The sequence below is a fragment of the Astatotilapia calliptera genome, chromosome 9 (assembly GCF_900246225.1).
Source record: "Astatotilapia calliptera chromosome 9, fAstCal1.2, whole genome shotgun sequence".
NCBI lineage: Eukaryota > Metazoa > Chordata > Actinopteri > Cichliformes > Cichlidae > Astatotilapia > Astatotilapia calliptera.
The window spans coordinates 29357173-29379866 of NC_039310.1; the positions used below are offsets into that span (position 1 = coordinate 29357173).

Sequence of the window (22694 nt, forward strand, 5' to 3'; positions counted from 1 at the left end):
TATAGTACTGTAGTTATAAAACAGGAAGTATTTGTTAACAAGGGTTTGTTATTATTTGTTTTAACTTATTTTAAACTGAAATTTCTTTAGTAGAAAGTGAAAAAATGGAACTTTTATGTCATTTTATTGTTTATCTGCTACTAAATTACTATGTGTAGTAAGCATGGCCATGGGGGAAGTGTTAAAATAAGCTTATATACTACATTTGAAACTCCAGAACTTTACACCATCCTTCACATTTTCCAAAGCTGTCCACTGGGCTCTACCGGGGTCTTTACCAGGCTGATTCTGGCCCCTGGGCCTTATGTTTGACACCCCTTATCTGGAGCCTGGAAGAGGAAAGGAGAAGCCAAGGTGCCTGGAGTCCAGTGTGAGGTTTCGATGGTGCTGATGGTGGCAGATCAACGGGTCCGTAGTTAAAGCAGCAGCCACCTGCAGATGTCAGAGCTGCTGCCCACAGAACAAAACGATACCAGATCAACATCTCCATCACCTCAGATTGCATTAATAACTACACCATGTTTAAATCAACCCCCCTCACTGCTCACACTGTGCTCTGAGTTTCCCTAAACCACTGCTAAGCTGAGAGTCCCTCCTCATGTTTCATGTTATTAGTCCGATTTTGGAGGATTGTTATTAAATATTCGTGTTTGAGGTATTAAATTGGCAGATGCAGTCATTTCCAGAAACTGGAGAGAGGAGGAGCAGCTCCACGGGGGGAGAAGTGAAAGTGAAAGTGCTGGACTCCATTTTGGAGCCGACAGAGGAGCAGAAGGAGCGAAGCAGGGTGATCTCAGCATAATGATCGTTATTCTGCTGTCAGGGTGTCTCCGTGGGTGAAGCAGGGAAGCAAAGACGGAGCTTTTCATCAGGCGGAGGATTCAAAAAGCTGTTTCACTCCCGAACCTGACACGTGTCCGTCTTTCACTCTCAGACTGAGGGAACATGAGTGATTTGGCGGAAGAAGAGGACCGAAGCTGCCGGCCTCTGAAGAGAAACCACCCCAGACCCGGAGCCTGGGATCTAAAGTAAGACCCGGTTTTCGCCCAATGCTCATGCTGCTGCACCCTGGAGGGGCATTGACGTCGACTTCAACAGCAGGAAATTAACTTTGCACAAAATTATTTTCTGCCTCTTTTTTGCCATATTTTTCAATTAACCTAAATTTGACAGCATATTAAAACTGGAAATTCTGTGTTAAGTGTGCCACCCCAATATTTTTAGTTGCCCCCATATGGCCACAAGTATGAAAAACATTCTGGTTGCATCCCTTTAACTCAGGTCCAAGTAGCGTGACGAGGAGACGTGGAAATCACTTTAGGTTGTAGACAGATTAAAATTAAATTCTTTGACTGACACTCGAGGCCCTCCATAGATCACCGACTGTTCACAACAAATTATATAAAACACATCAGATGTTTAAACTGAAGAAAGCTACAATCTGTAAAAAAAAAAAAAAAGAGCTAATTCTTCATTTGACAGCAGCAACGTGACTCTAAAGTTGCCACAGGGCCATGTTTATCCTTCTACTGTGTTCTACTATGAATTTAAAAAGAAAATGAGAGAGATTTGTAAGTCATTCCACTTTTTTAAATGTACATTTTACAATTTGTGATTTATTCTACATTCGTGCACAGACAGAGAGCGGCGTCTCCAGGATCCGACTGTTTGTCCATGATGAGTGACATTTCCATAGAAGCCCCTCCAGACTTAAGGAATCAACCTGGACCCTCACACACAGAGTAAGACTCAGTTTGTGCTGTAAACAGAGGTGAAGGTGACTCATGGTGAAGCAGGAAGAAAACTAAGAATGCATTCCTATGAACACAGCAAAGCTTCAGTGATGAACTTGTTTAACGAGCATCAACATAAACTCATGAATAAAGGAGTTCTTGCAGTTCTGTGTGCATCTAATATAAAAACAGGAAGGTTCCAGTTTATTATCTTTGTGTTTCCAGAGGTGGGCAGCACAGACACAGAGCAGAGTCTCCAGGATCCGACTGTTTGTCTATGAAGAGTGACTCCTCCAGGAAAGACCCTCTAAACTTCAGCAATCAACCCGGACCCTCACACACAGAGTAAGAGACCACTTCTTCTGAGAACAGACCTGATGGTTAACTTTCAGACCGAAGAACAACGCTTTCTTATTAGTTATGAATTATTAAATCAACATTCGAGTTGTACTAAAGAAATACTGAACTTTAGTCCACTTAATCTGATTCTGACACAATAAGAGCAATTTGTGATTTATTCTACATTTGTGCACAGACAGAGAGCGGCGTCTCCAGGATCCGATTATTTCTCCATGAAGAGTGACTCCTCCAGGAAAGACCCTCTAAACTTCAGCAATCAACCCGGACCCTCACACACAGAGTAAGAGACCACTTCTTCTGAGAACAGACCTGATGGTCAGCTTTCAGAGCGAAGAATGTTTTTTAAAGCAGAACTATTAGTTCACATATATCTCTCTATTCCAGGAAACTTTTTATTGATTATATTAGATATATATTTATATTATATTTGAGTTATATCTGTCTGATAGATTACATTTGTTCATGTAAATGAGGAGTTTTCCTCACACACACACTGGAGGTTTTCTGGGATCTGTATTAGACCTGATACTTTACACCTTATAAACCCTTAAAAAACTGCATATGCTGCAGAACTGAAGAGGCCTCTTGGATCAGAGGTGAAACATCTCCATAAAAAAACGTAAAGAAGTCCTGTTGCCTTCTCTTCAAGCTCCTAAACTACTATGACCTGGATGACTGAGAAACTACACATACGTTCAATCAGATACTCACTCGAAATAAAAACTTTCTTTCTCCTGTTTTTCTGTTCACGTGGCTGCAGACACATCTGGTCAGCGCCCAAACTGAGATAAAATTCAAAATGAGGAGTTATTTACTGGTTTGAGGATGTTGTCCTTGTACTGTAGTGTAAAGGGGATTGAGCTGATTTATATTTGACACAGTTTTAGAGCTGTTGGTGCGAGCTATAGACCCACCTCACACCTTTTTTTTGCCTAAGGTCTTTGAAAAAGTTGTTTTTAAGCAGCCTGCTGAGCATCTGTCAACAAACAATCTGTTTGAGCCATTTCAGTCTGTTTTTAGACCAAATCACTCCACAGAAACGGCCTTAATCAAAGTGGTAAACGATCTGTTGGTGAATGCAGACAATGATCACACTTTACTTTTATTACTTTAATGATCTAAGGCTGCCTTTGACACTATGGATCCCTGTATTTTATTGCATAGGCTAGAACATTTTATTGGAGTTACAGAAATATTTTTGTTATCGTGGCTGAGATCCTACCTGTCTTAAAAATGATCTCTCTGTGACCTGTGCAGTCAGGCATGTTTATGTCCGACAATATTTTCACGGACCGGCCTTTAAGGTGTCACGGATAAATACAACAAAATGAAACCAGTACTGGTACCAAAAAAAACGAAGATTTTTTCATAAGACACAGGAAAAGACCCAGGGAAACCAAGTAACCCATAAAAATGATAACAAATGGCGATAAAAACACTGAAAACCATAAATTTCACACCCGAGCCTCAACTCTCGCAGCCCGAGACCAAATGACTCACGGACTGGTACCGGTCCCTGGCCCGGGGGTTGGGGACCGCTGCTTTAGTCCTTTTAATCTGATTCTGACACAATAAGAGCAATTTGTGATTTATTCTACATTCGTGCACAGACAGAGCGCGGCGTCTCCAGGATCCGACTGGTTGTCCATGATGAGTGACATTTCCATAGAAGCCCCTCCAGACTTAAGGAATCAACCCAGACCCTCACACACAGAGTAAGACTCAGTTTGTGCTGTAAACAGAGGTGAAGGTGACTCATGCTGAAGCAGGAAGAAAACTTAGAATGCATTCCTATGAACACAGCAAAGCTTCAGTGATGACGTTTAATGGACTGAAAAGAGAAACTTGTTTAACGAGCATCAACATAAACTCATGAATAAAGGAGTTCTTGCAGTTCTGTGTGCATCTAATATAAAAACAGGAAGGTTCCAGTTTATTATCTTTGTGTTTCCAGAGGTGGGCAGCACAGACACAGAGTGGCATCTTCAGTATCCGACTGGCTGTCTATGAAGAGTGACATATCCAGAGATGCCCCTCCAGACTTAAGGAATCAACCCGGACCCTCACACACAAAGTAAGAGACCGCTTCTTCTGAGAACAGACCTGATGGTTAACTTTCAGACCGAAGAACAACGCTTTCTTAAGCAGAACTATTAGATCACATATATCGCTCTATTCTAGGAAACTACTTATTGATTTAAAAACTGGGTTTATAAGGTATAACACAGTCGTGTATTCCAGCCCTAACCATGACCTTAATCGTGTTAGGTAGTATTTTCCAAAGCGATTTAGGTAGAATAAACGTACATGTGTGGATTCATTCTAAATGGTTATATTGTTTCCACATTTTTCTGAACTTGTAACATAGGGACATGTTGGGTGGCCAAAGTGTAATATACAGACGATTTGTCAGCTAGCGTAAAATGTTATGCTTTGGGAGTGAGAACATGTTGCTAAACTACCATGACCTGGATGACTGAGAAACTACACATACGTTTAATCAGATACTCACTCGAAATAAAAACTTTCTTTCTCCTGTTTTTCTGTTCACGTGGCTGCAGACACATCTGGTCAGCGCCCAAACTGAGATAAAATTCAAAATGAGGAGTTATTTACCAGTTTGAGGATGTTGTCTTTGTACTGTGATGTAAAGAGGATTGAGCTGATCTCCATTTTACACAGTTTTACAGCAGTAAAAGTGTTTTGACTTCCACAGTTTAAAATGCTAATCTACAATTAACACTGGAAAAAAGAAAACAGAGGTGTGTATCCCAAGTTATCTGTTGATATATTTTAACTCCATTCTTTATAAAGCACAGCACTACATATGCAGCTGTGAGGTTTTAGTATCATGATGCATGGGAACATTCAGGTTTTACTAAAGAAATCCTGAACTTTAGTCCACTTAATCTGATTCTGACACAATAAGAGCAATTTGTGATTTATTCTACATTCGTGCACAGACAGAGAGCGGCGTCTCCAGGATCCGACTGGTTGTCCATGATGAGTGACATTTCCATAGAAGCCCCTCCAGACTTAAGGAATCAACCTGGACCCTCACACACAGAGTAAGACTCAGTTTGTGCTGTAAACAGAGGTGAACGTGACTCATGTTGAAGCAGGAAGAAAACTAAGAATGCATTCCTATGAACACAGCAAAGCTTCAGTGATGAACTTGTTTAACGAGCATCAACATAAACTCATGAATAAAGGAGTTCTTGCAGTTCTTTGTGCATCTAATATAAAACAGGAAGGTTCCAGTTTATTATCTTTGTGTTTCCAGAGGTGGGCAGCACAGACACAGAGTGGCATCTTCAGTATCCGACTGGCTGTCTATGAAGAGTGACATATCCAGAGATGCCCCTCCAGACTTAAGGAATCAACCCGGACCCTCACACACAAAGTAAGAGACCGCTTCTTCTCTAAATAGTTGTTAATGTTAGTTACAACACAGAGCTGTTGACATTTATTTGTCCATTGTCCAATCGTATTAGCAAACTGTCTAAGCTTTTACTTTTATAGAGATGTTCACATTTGATTATTCAATGAAGGGCATTTGTTTGGAAGCCCCTGGATGATACGTACCCTCCTAATCGCTATGGAAGCAGTAAGGGTGCACTTAGATTTTCAAAGGTCCTGTGAAAACATTATTTTCATTGTTATCGTATACACAAAGCAGGATGCAATTCACTTATGTCTCCAAGACATAAAGGCCTGAATGTAACTTTTCTCCTGATACATTCTGACTTTTTAGTTTGGTCTACTAGTCTTTTGCCAAAGCTTAGTCGTCCTGTCGGTATACAAACTGTAGTTTGGCCTTTTTAAAAACTTATTGTCTCAGCTGCAGCATATATTGTCCTAAAAGCTACTATCCAGCATTAATGGTGCTTTAACAGATGTGGAAGTTACCCATGCACAGATGCACTATTGCAGCTGTGCTCCGGTGCACTGATAAAAAGCCAGAGGGTTCCTCTGCTCTGTAGCAGGGACCATAGTGTCAGTGATTGGTCAGACTGTACAATAGTTTTTGATTTTCTTTCAATAATCCTGCCAAATCAAAACCAATAACATAAAGCTGTCGGTGAGGGTATTAGCATTAGGGCACATGGATGACTTTACTAATCATTACCTCATTTACATGTGTGATTCTGTTAAAGCAGAAATACAACAGAGGTGTTGTATTTAAATATGATTCAATAATGATATTTTTCTGTAAGCCAGCATGTTATTAAACTTTGATATTTATGACACTTCTGCAGACAGTGCTTCACTTCATGCAGGGACTGGTCTGCTTCATCAAAGCTGCCCTCCTGGCACCACTCAGGAACCACAGCTGGAGTCCAGACAGCCAGTCCGAGCAGCTTGATACCAAGTAAGACTGAACATCTATTTGCTGGTAGCTTCATTTCTGAAAACTGGAGTTTATCTTCTTGTTCAGACATTTAAGAGTTTTCTTATATTGTGTTTTCCTTCTTTTCAGTTGATGGTGGTTTGCAGGAGGTTTTAGATCATCATAAGCTCATACTGAAGAGGAAATGTGAACGTGTGACTGAAGGAACTCATGAAACCGAAGGAACCCTCCTCAACAGGATCTACACTGAGCTCTACATCACGGAGGGGCGGCCTGAAGATGTGAACACGCAGCATGAGGTGAGGCAGCTTGAGACACCTTCCAAGAACACCCACCAGGACACTCCAATCAAGTGCCATGAGATCTTTAAAGCCTTACCTGACCAACAAACAGATATCCGAGTCGTTCTGACAAATGGCATCGCTGGAGTTGGGAAGACCTTCTCGGTTCAGAAGTTCACTCTGGACTGGGCAGAGGGCTTGGAAAACCAAGACATTAATGTGGTGGTTCTGCTCTCATTCAGAGAGCTGAACCTGATACGAGATGAGCAGTACAGTCTTCTGGAGCTGCTCCACGTTTTCCATCCAACATTAAAGAAGGTCACAGCGGAGAACCTGGATCTCTGTAAACTTTTGCTCATCTTTGATGGCCTGGATGAAAGCAGACTTTCACTGGATTTCACCATAACAAAGATCATATCAGACGTCACACAGAAGTCATCAGTCTGTGAGCTGCTGACAAACCTCATCGAGGGGAGTCTGCTTCGCTCGGCTCTCATCTGGATAACTTCCAGACCTGCAGCAGCCAATCTGATCCCTTCTAGATATGTCGACAGGGTCACAGAAGTACGTGGATTCACGGATGAGCAGAAGGAGGAGTACTTCAGGAAGAGACTGAGTGATGAAGAACGGTCCAGTAGAGTCATCTCCCACATCAAGTCATCTAGGAGCCTCCACATCATGTGTAGAATCCCAGTCTTCTGCTGGATCACCGCTACAGTCCTTGAAGACATGTTGACTACAGAGCAGAGGGAAGAGCTGCCCAAGACCCTGACGGATATGTACTCACACTTCCTTCTTGTTCAGATGAAGAGAAAGAAGCACAAATATCATGAGGGACAAGAGATGGCAGAGGAGGTAGCAGAGGCTGATCGGGAGGTTCTTCTGAAGCTGGGAAGGCTGGCATACAAACATTTGGAGAACGGAAGCATCATGTTCTACCAAGAAGACCTGGAGAAGTGTGGTCTGGATCCCGATGAGGCCTTGGTGTATTCAGGGGTTTGTACAGAAATCTTCAAAAGAGAGTGTGTGATCTTCGAGAAACCAGTCTACTGCTTTGTTCATCTGAGCATTCAGGAGTTTCTGGCTGCCGTCTACATGTTTCACTGTTACACTAACAAGGACATAGAGGTGTTGAAGCAATTCCCAGGGACAAAGTGGGACAACACAAACAGTGACACATCTCTGGATGTCTTTCTGAGCAGAGTCATGGACAAGTCCCTCAAAAGTAAAAATGGCCACTTGGATCTGTTTGTTCGTTTCCTTCATGGCCTCACTCTGGAATCCAACCAGAAAATCTTAGGAAGTCTGCTGGGCAAGGCAGAGATCACTCCAGAAATCATCCAGAGAACTGTTAACAGCCTCAAGGAGAAGAAAACAAAAATCGCCCCCGACAGAAGCATCAACATCTTCCACTGCCTGATAGAGATGAATGACCTCTCGGTATCTCAGGAGATCCAAGAGTTCCTGAGGTCAGAAAACAGATCAGAGAAGGAGCTCTCTGAGATCCACTGCTCAGCTCTGGCCTACATGCTGCAGATGTCAGAGGAGGTTCTGGAGGAGCTTGACTTGAAGAGGTACAAGACATCACTGGAGGGACGACTGAGATTGATCCCAGCTGTGAGAAACTGCAGAAAGGCTCGGTAAGTCCAGGTGGAAATTTCTTTTGGAGTCAAACGTAGTATTTGACTCTACCAGTGTATCATTTGGTACTGATATGAAACTAACGGCAGTATGTTCAGTAAGTTCAACTCCATAAAAAGTAGACAAAAGCTGTGTCCAAATTCATGGGCTGCATCCTCCTGAGGACCCGGCCTTTGCAGTCTACGTGGGCCGGGTCCTTCGAAGGCCGGGTAGGCCAGAAGTGAGCGAACTTTAATCTCAGCCAAACCAATTAACTTACGAACTAATAAAACACTGAAAAAAGCCAAACAATAACATTTTTAAATTATCTAAGTGACTTATGTTTAACCTGAGTAGCGAAAGACCGCACTGGGTTTGAAAACGAGTTTGCTGTTCTCGCCAGCTCTAGTGAGCCTTGAACAGCTAGCTATCGAGCTGGTGGGTAACAGATGTCTCTGAAAACGTCGCACTTTTACAAATATGTGATATCTTAAAAAACTGAGCAGATATTTGAAGTTTACACAGCTACATTCTCATCTGAAAATATCTTAAAAGTTTATTTTGTGACCCAGAAAGACTAATAATAAAACTTAGTAACGGCCACCATTGTTGGAAATTGGGATTGGCTGGGCTGCACTATGAATTCTGGGATATGGTGGGCCACAAAGGATACACCCAACCCATCCTTCAAATCTGGGGAAAAGGAGGACGGATTTGTCGGCCTCATTTGTCGGAGTCTACGACTTTAGGCAGCCTTCGTCACATCGCTGTGACGCAATCAGCCAACAAATGCGGCCTCAGGAGGATGAAGCCCAAAGTCACATTAAATGCAGTGGACAATAACATTTTCCTGAAAAAGATGGCCTCTCGATATCTTTGGGGAATCTGATGTGTAGCAGACTGCGGACTGTATGGGGTCTATAAATGTATTGTAACACATTTTGTTGTATGTGTATTGATGTGTGTGACAGACTCCCTGGCTGTGAGCTCTCAGATACTCACTGTGAAGTCGTGGCCTCAGCCCTGAAGTCCAGACCCTCCCACCTGGTACATCTGGACCTGAGTGGAAACTACCTGAAGGACTCAGGAATGAAGCTGCTGACTGGTGGACTCAAAAGTCACAACTGTAAACTAGAGTTTCTGAAGTCAGTTCATACTTTAAATTAAAAAAAAAAAAAAAAATTCTTCCCTTAAGTGTTCAGTGATCAGATTTTCACAAACATATAATTTAATATCTAATATCGCAATATGTTTATGACTAACGCTAATGACTATAGATGCTTATTTGAATCTACAAAGAGTCTGAACTCGTCTTTTCCTGCTGAAGATCGAGCCAAATCCAAGCTCATCAATAACATAGTTAGACTCTCAGGCCTGTTTAATAAAAGGTTTGAGATTGTGAACACTAAATGTTCTCAACTAGGAGCTTAAACTGTTTTGTTCTGTGTCCAGTTTGAGTTCATGCAGGTTGTCAGAGACCAGCTGTGATTCTCTGGTCCGTGCGCTCATGTCCAACCCCTCCCATCTGAGAGAGCTTGACCTGAGTGACAATAAGCTGCAAGATTCAGGAGTGAAGCTGCTTTGTGTTTTTCTGGAGAGTCCAGATTGTCGACTGGAGGCTCTGAGGTTAGAGTGTTATTCTATTCTGGTTTCCTGCTTTTCAGTTGATGGTGGTTTGCAGGATTAGGAAATGTTAACACACTTAAAACCTAAAATACGATTTGATTGTAAAATATGTTATTTAGGTGATCTTTATTTTTCATTTAGGTTGAGGATCTGCAGATTGTCATCCTACAGTTGTAGTTTACTGGTCTCTGCTCTCAAGTCCAACCCCTCCCATCTGAGGGAGCTGAACCTATCTAGAAACAACAAGCTGAAGGATGAGGGTGTGCACTACCTGTGTGATTTTCTGGGCAGTCCAGACTGTAGGCTGGAGATTCTAAAGTCAGTCATCATTTTTCTTTTCCACTTCCTCAGTTTGAATCACTGCATCTATTTGCCTTTATTTTTTTGTTTTTGCGTTGCAGTTTTCTGAACTTCTCTATGTTAAATTTTCTTCTTCTCTGAACACATTATTATCAAACACCTAACTTTGTGAAGTGGGAGCTTGTTTTTCTAAACCTGTTTTATTTTTTATTCAGCCTGTGGGAATGCAGATTGACGAGGTACAGCTGCCATCCTCTGGTCTTAGCGTTGAAGTCGAACCCCTCCCATTTGAGAGAGCTGGACATGAGCAACAACAACTTGAAGAATTATGACGTGACAGAACTGATTATTCTTCAGAAGAATCCAGACTACAGACTGGAGACGTTCAGGTCAGTAGGAGGTTGTTATTAATCTGCTTCAGCCTCACCAATCAGCCTGTCATAGAAGTCCCCTCCTCATGATCTCCCCTTTATAGATTCTATGGCCTTCAGGGCACTTTTCTAAATATTCAACATTAAATTTATTGGACTTGAGTGAAATCTGCTGAGAAAAAAAAAGACTTGAATCCATTGAATTCAAATTTATTTATGTCGCATCAAATCATAACATCAGTCGCCTCAAGGCATTTTATGTTGTAAGGTAGCAACCCCTCTGTAATACAAGCATGCAAGTCTTTGAACTCAGCATGCTTAAGGAAACATGAGCGCTGAGGAAGCTGCTATGCTGCTATTTATATTGTGGTTCATGTGCTGCATCAGTGACTGACAGCTGACTGCGTGAGTCTCTGTAAACACTAACTTATCACCTCAATTGTTTCTCTTTTCAGGTGGGAGTGACCGATGCGTAAGTGAACGTATGTCCTCGTGTGCAGAGACGCTCTGATTGTGGCCATATTGTTGGGACGTAGACATTCATCCAGCAGCGACTGACAGAAGAGTGAGAGGAAGTGTAGATGATTGTCAGCGCTGCAGAGTGGACTGCACCGTTTTCAGAAACCAAACCTTCTACACAGGCTGCGATACACTGGGATCCTTTTTAAAGCTCCTCCGTTAACCCTCTTTGGAAATCCAGTCTGGGATCAAATCCACCGTTTGTACATTTCTTCAAAAGAATATTCAAATCAATTTTATTTATATAACACCAAATCGCAACAACAGTTGCCTCATGGTGTTCAACCACACCAACTTAAAGACAGTCCTCCCCAGATTCCACCAACATGTCTCCTGCCACACCAGAGGAGACAAGACTTTAGACCATGTGTATTCCAACCTGGCTGGAGCCTACAAAGCCACACCCCTCCCCCACATTGGACAATCGGACCATCTCTCCCTGTTCCTCACACCTCGGTATTCACCACTCATCCAACGTGTGAAACCTGCTGTGAGGACAATTAAAGTGTGGCCAGAGGGGACAGACGCAGTGCTCCAGGACAGATTTAAAAACACAGACTGGAATATGTTCACCCACACAGACCTGGACCAGTACGCCTCATCTGTACTGGATTACATCTCCAAAACCACAGACAGTGTCACCACCCAGAAACGGATCACCATGTACCCCAACCAGAAGCCTTGGATGAACCGGGATGTTCGTCTCCTCCTGAAGGCCCGCAACACTGCCTTTAGGTCTGGAGATGCACACGCCTACAGCACAGCCAGGGCTAATCTAAAGAAGGGCATCAAAAAAGCCAAACACCATTACAAAAAGAAGGTAGAAGAACACTTCTCCAACTCCAACCCCCGACGCATGTGGCAAGGACTCCAGACCATCACAGACTACAGGACCACCAAACCCTCCCCCGCATCCTCTGATGTCTCCTTCCTCAACGAGCTCAACAACTTTTATGCTCGTTTTGAGCGAGGGAACCCCACAACCACAACCAAAGCAGACATGACGCCAGACCACCAACCTATGACTCTCTCCCCCACCGATGTAGGAGCGGTGCTGAGCAGGATCAATGTCCACAAGGCTGCAGGCCCTGATGGCATCCCCGGGCGTGTTCTCAGAGCGTGTTCTGGGGAGCTTGCAGGAGTGCTCACAGACATATTCAATCTGTCCTTGGCCCACGCTGTGGTACCGGCCTGCTTCAAATCCACCTCCATCGTCCCGATACCCAAAAACTCCAACCCATCTTGCCTCAATGACTACCGCCCAGTAGCACTCACCCCCATCATCACTAAGTGCTTAGAGCGACTGGTCCTAGCACACTTCAAATCCTGTCTCCCCCCCACCCTGGACCCCCACCAATTCGCATACCGCCGGAACAGGAGCACAGAGGATGCAGTCTCCATCGCACTGCACTCTGTCCTCTTACACCTGGACAACAACAACACCTACGCCAGAATGCTGTTTATAGACTTCAGTTCAGCATTCAATACAATCCACCCCTCACAACTCATCAGGAAACTGACAGACCTGGGTATCAGTTCCCTCATCTGCAAATGGTTACTGGACTTCCTGACCAACCGCCCCCAACACGTCCGGCTGGATAACCGCTGCTCATCTACCATCACAATGAACACCGGTGTACCACAAGGCTGTGTGATGAGCCCTTTCCTCTACTCCCTCTTCACCCACGACTGCAGACCTGCTGATGGTTCCAACACCATCATTAAGTTTGCAGATGACACCACGGTGATTGGCCTCATCAGTGACAACGATGAGGCCGCCTACAGGGAGGAGGTGGATGGTCTGGCTGAGTGGTGCGACACAAACAACCTGCTGCTTAACACCGAGAAGACCAAGGAGCTCATCGTGGACTACAGGAGGAATGCTGACCCACATCCACCCATCCACATTAAGGGGACGGCTGTGGAGCGTGTGAGCAGCTTCAAGTTCCTGGGAGTCCACATCTCCGAGGATCTCACCTGGACGACCAACTGCTCCAAGCTGGTCAAGAAGGCTCACCAGCGCCTCTTCTTCTTGAGGACTCTGAGGAAGAACCACCTGTCCTCAGACATCCTGGTGAACTTCTATCGCTGCACCATCGAGAGCATCCTGACCAACTGTATAACAGTCTGGTACGGGAACTGCTCTGCCTCGGACCGGAAGGCGTTGCAGAGGGTCGTGAAAACTGCCCAGCGCATCGCCGGAGCACCACTTCCTGCCATAAAAGACATCTACAGGAAGCGGTGTCTGAAAAGGGCTGGGAAAATCATCAAAGACCCCAGTCACCCATCACATGGACTCTTCACCCTCCTGCCCTCTGGGAGGCGCCACAGGAGCCTCCGGACTAAGACCACCAGGTACCGGAACAGCTTCTTCCCCACAGCTGTCAGACTCCTGAACTCTGCCTCCTGACATCTGACCCACGTTAAACTCATGGACTGAACATACACACACCCACAATGGACAACTGTACCCTCAAACACAATAATAACATGGACTGAACCACCACTCACAACCACTAGCACTTTATATAGCCTCTGTAGAAACTATCTACACCCTCACTTATCTTAACTGCACTACTGTATAGCTCTGTGTAAATAATCATTCTGTACATTCGATAATCTTTAATCCTACAACTGTTTACAACTTGCATAGTTCCCATTTCTGTATAGCTGTATATCCCAGATTCTGTAAAGTTATTTATTTCATATTCTGTATAGTTTTTCATATTTATATCCTGTTCATATCCTGTACATAGCTTGTACTCACTACAGCCTGTACATACTTATAGTTATAGAATATTCATAACATACTTCATACCGTGTACATTATAACATACCATAATAGACCCATTTCTGTAATATACTCACATATCTATATTATTGCTAATATATATTGTAATATATCTATATCACTAAAGCACTTCTGGATGGATGCAAACTGCATTTCGTTGCCCTGTACCTGTGCATGTGCAATGACAATAAAGTTGAATTCTATTCTATTCTATTCTATTCTATTTATATTGTAAGGTAAAGACCCTACAATAATACAAAGAGAACAGAGAAAACCCCAACAATCATATGACCCCCTATGAGCAAGCGCTTTGGTGACAGTGGGAAGAAAAACCTTCTTTTAACAGGAAGAAACCCCCAGCAGAACCAGGCTCAGGGAGGGGCGGGGTCCCTGAACACTGTTTATTGTGGCCTATCTCCCACCAACATATATGACTATATTTGTCAATAAATAAACTATTAGCTGCACAAATCCCGACCAGTAACTCCGGTGCCTTAGTGACTCACTCTCTTCCTGATTGGTGGCATCATTCAAATCCCGCCCAGGAACAGCTGCAGATCTCAGGACGACTGGGTGACAGTAGACAGATGATGCGATGATTAGAGATGTGATTTTATAGAACGTGTTTGTTGCTGTTGTTTGCATTTAGCTCTGTGATAATGATGGCTGATAAATGTTTACTTATTTCATGGTCTGCGGCCTTTTAAAAACAAAAATCTGATCTGAAAGAACCTTTAACTTTAAACAAATTTCCCACGCGTGGGACTAATAAAGGTTATCTTATCTTATCTTATGTCAGGTGACTTTGCTGGGATAACAAACTAAAATAAACTTAAAATACCAAATCAGCCCGTCACACATCTTGTATGTAGCGTGGTTCAAAACTGACATAACCAGGTCACCTGTCTCAGCTCTGTTAAGGTGGACTGTCCTGTGGTGCTGTGAACTCTGCAGAGCACTACAATACACAATGTTTACAAACACCAGTATCAGTTTATCAGAAACACCAGTATCTGTACTTTTAAATTTTTTGCCTTTATTGAATAGTGAAGACAGACAGAAAGCAGAGAGACACACAACAAACGGCCACAGGTCAGACTTGAACCCAGGCCACTGCATCTGTACTTTCACTTTCACTGTTTTTTTACTGTTAAAGCAAAAAATTATCTGCACTCTCCCACCAGAGTAAATTTATTTTTGCAATAAGAGTTAAATGTAAACATAATAAGAAAGAAAACAGTAGTAGTAGCAGAAATGTGCTCACAGTGCTGCAGTATTTAACAGGGCCCACCTGTTATAAATGCCAAAAGCTGGGTGTGTGGAAGCTTGTTCCTGCCACTGAAAAAACTTGTTTTCCACATCAGTAAGTCATAATTTCAGTTTATGGTTAGAGTTCAAAGTGTTTTTGTTGTCAGTTTATAATTTTCTCAGTGTTTCGAGTCTGAGCCCAACCTGAACTGTAATTTAGATTTAGATAATAACCTGAAAATTTGACTTACAGATGGAAAAAAGGGAGGAAACATGCATCTTTTTTGTTGATATTGTTGTTGTTTTGTCTTTCACTGATGTTAAATAACCGTTACCACATAGTCACCTACTGACTGTTTTATTGTATTACCTCTGACAACCTGTTTTGTGTCTCTTTGTTTCTTGATGCTCGTTTGTGCCTTCAATACAAAAATGTTAAAATACACGAGACAGCCCAGACTCAATAACCCTCATCCACAAATACATTTTTCTAGACGATCAAATTCAGATTAATAGTGCTCCAATGGGACTACACATAGAAAACAGCAGAAAAATGTGCATGGACGTTTAAAAAACCCAACATCAGTAAAGAAAGAACATCTGGTTGCTGTAGTTGGGTTTGGCTGCAAGATAAATATGTTTTCATTAGATTTAAAGCCATTTTTGATAACATGCATTATTATTGCTGTAAAAATGTGCACAAACAGTCACGAGCAGCTGCTGGATGGAGGAAAATATTATGAACTCTACCTGATTAACATCTAACCGAAAGAAGAAATTTTTTTTCAAAAGCTGCCTACTTTGGCTTCACCTGCTGTGGGGATGCCAACAGCTCGTCTCCTGTCATCTTTCACCAACATGGTGCTACAGACTAAAGTTAGAAACACAGCTTGCATCAGAAGATGCTTGACCAGTAGCAGAGGCAGCTAGTCCTGTTTGCTGAGGTGATGGAGGAATGAGCCAGTCGAGCTCCAGGTGTCACACGAGGCCTCCGTAAACAGGCTGTTAAAAGCTGTTTTTAAAATGGGAAACAACCTTTTTTATGTGAATGCAGCCAAATGTCTACTTTATATTTATCTTTGTAGTTTTTATAGCATTTAAGTGCAAAGCATAAATGTATGTTTACACTACACCTGTCATTTGAATAAAAAATAATTTCACAGAACGTGAACCTCAGGAGCGTTTTATTGTGAAAGATGCAATATTTAGCTTATGTCAACTGAGATGAGATTTGTCGTTTGTTGGCTTTTTGTCTGCTTGTTGCTCTCAATTAATTTTTTTTTTTATTAAAGAAATGTTTTTAAAAACTTGCAAAATAAAAAAACTGTGACACATGAAGCACCTTGTAAACCCCCTTCAGTATAAAAACTCATCCACACTCACTTTACAGGGTAAAAATGTGAACAGAAAACAGCAGCGCTAAGAATCAGTGGCATTTCCCTTTAATGCAATGTTGCAGGCAAAAAATGAAATCACCACAGCAAAGAACAAAAATGCAAAAAAATTAACACAGCAAACCTGCGATTTCACTGCATTTCAATTAAAAAGAAGAAAAACTAAAACGCTTCATAACACAGCTCGTTGCATCTCTTTTCAGTGTTATGCAGCAAACTCAGTTCATATTCGAATGATTTTCACCTCCTGTAAGATAAAACGTACAGTTATGACAGGATGAGTTTAAAATAACATTTGAAAGGTTTCGGCTCCTGCAACGAGTGAGCTCTGTGGCAATGTAATTACACACGGCCGGCTCTTTAAAAGCCACATTTTAGCCTCGAAAAGAGTTTTATGCTTGATTTAGTGTTGATGCATATTTCAGTACAAACTTCACAAACGCAGTTAAGACTGTAACATTTCATTGGTTTCCAATGTGTGGCCAGAGTCCACTAAAAGAGTCCTACATTGAGTATTCAGGGACCATTAATGCTAATTATCTGTATTCCTGTTACACAAAGTTATGTGTATTTTAAAGTTTTTTGGGTCTTTTTAAATATTTGTAGCTTTTTCACCTTGGAAAGCTCCTTCAGAAAAGGTATAACACATACTCAACGAAAAAGGCAAATGAACAGCTTTGAATGTGTCTTCTGTCGTAACTTCTTGAGGTCAGCTGACCAGTAATATATAAAAATAACGCACACCAAGTGAAGTGAAAGGTTCAAACTTTTGGCATTTTCACTCCACAAACAGCTTAATTGTCTTAGTGTTTGGGGTGTTTCCTTTGTTTGCTGGTCCAGAGTGTTTGATCCTTTTATTTTAGCACCTGTAAAAAAAGATCATGTGATGTGACTGAAAGCTTGGGTCTGTTTGTGTCGGCTATATTTTTCTGTAACACTTCATGAAATGGGAGTTACACCTGGAAAGTTTCTGTAATAACGCCTCCAAACAACTGCATTTATGTTTGGAAAATTCAGTTTTAGTCCAAGAGTGCGATTTTTAGAAAACTGCACCAGATTGGCTGTAACCTGCTCTGATGTCTCAAACTTCAAAGTTGGACCGTTGGCCCTTTTTTCTAGCTGACTTTTACCCAGACTGAAACACGTCCCAGTTTAGATATATTCATTTTATTGATGTACAGTAGTAGTTACCTGCTGGTTGTAGGGGGCCATCATAAGTACAGTCCTGCTATTCGTGCAGGGAAAATGAGCGCGTAAACTTAACCCTGAAACACAGCGGCTGCTTCTCTTTGGTGAAGTTTTGATCCACCTTTCACAGCTGAAGTGTTTCAGAAACAAGCGTTTAATCTTCAAATGATCTTTTATTTTGAAAATATATCAAATTCTTTATGCTGTTGCGGTCTCTGACTTCCTGACCTAATCGCCTGCTCTGTGCTGCTTAACTTTCTTTTAAAAACAGACTTAAGGCGACCCTGGAAGTCACTTCTGATGGAATCACAGCTGTGATCATTACGGGTTAACCTGCAAGGTAAGAAGACTAATCTGACTGTGTGTGTGCGCCACAGATATCAGCAACATTTAAAAAAGATGGTTACTGAAGGCTGTGATTAAATGTGTAAAATGTCTTTTAAATAAACACACAGTAGTTATATGGACGCCTGTGCTGATTCTGATCGTTTCCTGGACGTTTTTCTTTGAGACAAGTTTTTTGTCCCGTTTCATCAACTACGATTATCCTTAATTGAAAATAAAGGAAGGGAATTCAAATAAATCTTAGACACTTCTACTTAAACAGTAACATGTTTGGTCATTAACTGCACACACACAAAAAAGGTTTTCTAACTGTTAGGGGAAAAGTTTTTCTGCCCAAAGTTCAGTTCAGATGCATAAAATGTGGGATTTGACCCTGACGTCTGTGAGCCGCTTCACTCGAACACGAAGCTAAACGGTGAGTCTGGAGCGTCAGAAGTCGGAGTCGTCTGTCGCCGAGTTATCAGCACCGGCGGAGACTTCAAAAGTCTGCAGGCGGCTTTCATTAGCCTTCTGCTCAGTCATCTTCTTCTTGTTGTGGTTTCTGATGTGCACGCTCAGACCGCGCTCAGTCATTTCGTAGATCTGACACTTGGCGCAGTAGTACGGCGACACCCCGACGTGCCGGAACTGGTCGGCGAGGTACGACACGAGCGTCTTGAAGCCTTTGTTGCAGATGTCACAGCGCGGGATAACACCTGGATGCTCCTTCTCCAGGTGCTTCTTCAGGCCCCACCTGGACCCTTTGAACCCCTTCTTCTCCTCCGTGCCGGCTTCCTCCTCGGCTGCGCAGAGGCGGCAGACGAACACGGCGTCCTGGTTGGCGTGGCGCCTCGTGTGCGCGTCGAGCTCGATCTGAGTGCGGAGTGACTGCTGGCAGGAGTTGCAGAAGAACGTCTTCTTCCCCTCCATGTGGTGCATCTGCTTTAAATGCACCGCCAGCCCAGACGCCCTCTTGAAAAGCTTACCGGGCGGCGGGCACATCGTGCACACCAGTTTCTTACCTGAGCCCGAGTTCATCTCCATCACATCGCTGTAATCCTCTCCCAGCGCCAGCACGCTCGTATTGCTCACCGTGAACTCTTCGCTTTTGATCTCCTCTTCCTCGGTTACCAACCTCCTCTTCTGGCTCACCTGAGGTCGCAACCTCGCCGGTCTGGACGGCAGCAGAGCTCCGGGGTTCTCGCTGACCACCGGAGTTTTAACAATCGGCTCTTTCGCTGGGAGCGACCGATCTACGGACATCGTGAACTGGTAACTCTCCCCCTCCTCTTCAGGGTTTGAATACTCGATGACGTAGACGCCGTCATCGTCATCCTCTCCCACGACCTCGTCCTCTGCAGGCAGCGAGCACTCCACCTCGTAGAACACCTTCCCGTCGACGTGCGACTCCTCTTCAGCGATGTGAGTGTCGTCTATTCTCACGACTGTTATCTGGTCCATCCCACCGGCGCCATCCCAGTTTTTTGTTTCCGGCCATGACCGAGGATGATGATGCTTTTCCTGCACCTCCGCTTTGAACGGTCGACTGCTTGGAAGCCGTCTGAAAGGAGAAAAATGTATTACATACGCAGCAAACAGATAAAATACTACAGAATGAAGGCATAAAAAGTCTTTCTGAGATATATCAATAAATCAATACCATATACACAGTATTTCCTGACAGTAAATATTGGTTTGTGACTGGCGTCCTCGTTCTGCTCGGCGTGGCAGCTCATGAAACAATCCTCCACCTGCATCACATCCTGGTTAGAGAGCAGCTCCATCTCAAAGAGCAGAACAAGGACTAACATCACCCAAGACGGTGAAGTCAAAGTCAGTCTGACCACAGGATCAGAGTCTGGCAGTCACAGCAAAAGCACTCTGATCAGCCTATTGTTGGAAAAACGGGAGACAGGAAGGGCCGATGCAAGTTTGTCAATAGTGAATCAACTTTCAAAATAAGAGCATATGGGAATATGTGATAGTGAACTGACTGAGATGCTGTCTGAAATTGATAAAACAATAAAAATAAATCTCAAAACACACCTGAGTGGTGTGCTAGCTTGGAACATGCTGGACTCATAACAGATCATTTTGTGTGGAAGAATACTCCTATAATGTGTGAAAGGCCCCTTTATATGAGAGCGCACTCAGAGCCTCAAGGACAAAGTCTGGTTTAGCAGAGAAAGTCGATAACTGCCCTTGTGACACCCCTCATCTCTGACTCGGGGTTTATAGGTAAACTTTCTTCATCCCTCTGGGCAGCCCACCAAAGTCTACGTGTGAAAAACACTTAACTTTATTCATAAATACTAAATATTATCCAAGTTTTATTTTTGTTTGGAGTGACCAGGATGGAAAGACTTAGAAATAAAAAGATCAGAAGGAGAAGTTAGACACACGAGCCTGAGGTGGTTTGGACATGTGCAAAGGAGGAGAAAGGATGTTGAAGATGGAGCTGCAAGGGAGGAGGAAGAGAGGAAGACCTCAGAGAAGAATCATGGATGTAGTGGAGGAGGACATGCAGGCAGTTGGTGACACAAAGGAAGATCCCAGGGATGGGGTGGGATGGAGCAGCTGAAAGATGTAGGTCTGCACGGTGATGGAGCTGAATTTGAGTAAAAGCAGTTCCACTCAGCAGGAAATATATTATTAATTAATGATTAATGAATATTAATATTACATGTCCAGGTATTTGTTCGTAGTTTTTATCTGTACATGCTTGTATGCTACTCATTCATTGATGCAGGTAAGCATTAACATATAAATAGACAATAAACAAGAGAATTATTGTTCATAATACAATTATTATATTATTATATACATGTACAATAACTACTTGTATTATTTACAAAATCTGTAATTGTGTTTATTATGTCAAATAATCATTTGTGATTACAGTAAGTATTTTACTGTTTATTTATGTAACTGCACAGCTCTTGCCCATAATTCATGCAATTGCCATTAAGACCATTTTTTCTATTATAATATTTTAATTTTCACATACATGTAGATTATATAAGCTACTATTATAATTTTTCATTATAATTTTGTATTCCTTTTTTTATAAGTGCACGTTTAAATGTTTATTTTGATCATTCCTGTTATAACAAGACTTCCATTCAAAATGTTCTGTTTTAAGTAGAAGTGAGACGTGAGCAGCGATACTTCACATTTTAACGAAACATTTTTTCTCTAATAAATAATCCGCCACGACCTATTTTTCTGCTCAAGTCTTTTCTGTTTATTCTTTTAAATAACAGCAAGAATAGAGTCAACATTCAGCACGACCCTGCAGCCGAAGTCAGCCATCACAACCATTAGCTTAGCAACGAACAGCTAATCAGTAGATAGAGGCAGCTCTGAGGTTCAGATTTCTCCACTACGAACTAGTTGGCTCTTTAACATTAAAGGAAAAGAGTTGAACTGCATGCACAAATGTTCAGGTACAGCTAATCGTTCACCTTTAATCGATGCAGATGGTCAGATTTCCTGCAGAAAGCTAGCTGAGCCACAAAAAGAAAACACACAAAAAGACGTGTGTTTTCTTTCAGGACAAACTAACGAGCTGAAAACACATGACAGAGCGCCCCCTGGAGCCCTGGATGTACTTTAAAAGTACCAGCAGTCAGCGAAAAACAGTTCAGTAAAAAACTGTACAACAGAACGATATTGTACGATAAGATACAAGTTACCCTAGAAGGGACTCAGTTACGTGTAAACTAATAAATAAAGTCACATAAAATGAGCTTAACAAGTTAAAATGTCATATAATAATAAATATAAAAAAATAAACATTTGTAATTTAGTAAGGAGCTCGGGGTAAATTTAAAAATAACAATTAAATTAAAATGGAATAAAAATGAGTAAAGGAAACAACAGAATAGCCCTCAACATTAAAAAAAATCAATAAAAAACTAAAAGAAGATTGGAAATAAAATACAATAAAATTTAATAAAATATAATTTTAAAAAATCATAATTTAAATGGTAAATGGTAAATGGCCTGTATTTATATAGCGCTTTTCTAGTCCCTAAGGACCCCAAAGCGCTTTACACATCCAGTCATCCACCCATTCACACACACATTCACACACTGGTGATGGCAAGCTACATTGTAGCCACAGCCACCCTGGGGCGCACTGACAGAGGCGAAGAAGCTCCACATGTTAAGGTACATGTAAGAAAAATATTGAAATAATGTTTTTATAAAATAAAATAAAACGTAAGAATGTGAATATAAATCAATACATTAATAGCTGAAGAAAATAAAACAGCCACAATAAAAATGTTTTTTAACTGTATGATAATAATGTAAAAATTGAACATAAGCAATAAGAATTACTACTACAACGGTACTTTTACATTTATTAGAGGTGAATTTCGTCACTGTTGCTTCTTTACTGAAAGAAGCGCTTTGTCTCTGTAACAATGCCCTGTTCCAATAAAGTACTGAGGTTTTGAATATCCTGGTCTGCGCATGCGCACTTCTGATGAGTGATTCGACGCTGAGTAGCTAGCATCTCGTCAGATCTGTGCTTTCTCTGCATTCGCTCACTTCTCGTGAACAGTTATTGTTTAACAGCTGG

The 22694-nt window shown here is 42.1% G+C and overlaps 2 protein-coding genes across 2 annotated transcripts in view; both read left to right on the plus strand.

The window, feature by feature from the left end:
• The first annotated feature begins 700 nt into the window (after nt 1–700).
• The window catches only part of LOC113029447 (NLR family CARD domain-containing protein 3-like), a 55823-nt gene continuing 33829 nt past the window's right edge, over nt 701–22694 (plus strand). Inside the window, exons 1-8 of the mRNA XM_026180303.1 lie at nt 701–1028; nt 1638–1742; nt 1959–2078; nt 2269–2373; nt 3704–3808; nt 4048–4167; nt 5057–5161; nt 5377–5496. Of these exons, the coding sequence (XP_026036088.1) occupies nt 946–1028; nt 1638–1742; nt 1959–2078; nt 2269–2373; nt 3704–3808; nt 4048–4167; nt 5057–5161; nt 5377–5496 (863 nt within the window). The 5' untranslated portion in view covers nt 701–945. The remainder of the gene's footprint in view (nt 1029–1637; nt 1743–1958; nt 2079–2268; nt 2374–3703; nt 3809–4047; nt 4168–5056; nt 5162–5376; nt 5497–22694) is intronic.
• On the plus strand, nt 9560–11436 carry LOC113029500 (ribonuclease inhibitor-like). The gene is made up of 4 exons (XM_026180392.1): nt 9560–9971; nt 10113–10289; nt 10487–10660; nt 11098–11436. The coding sequence occupies exons 1-4, from the start codon at nt 9853–9855 to the stop codon at nt 11105–11107; spliced, it is 480 nt and encodes a 159-aa protein (XP_026036177.1). The 5' UTR covers nt 9560–9852; the 3' UTR covers nt 11108–11436.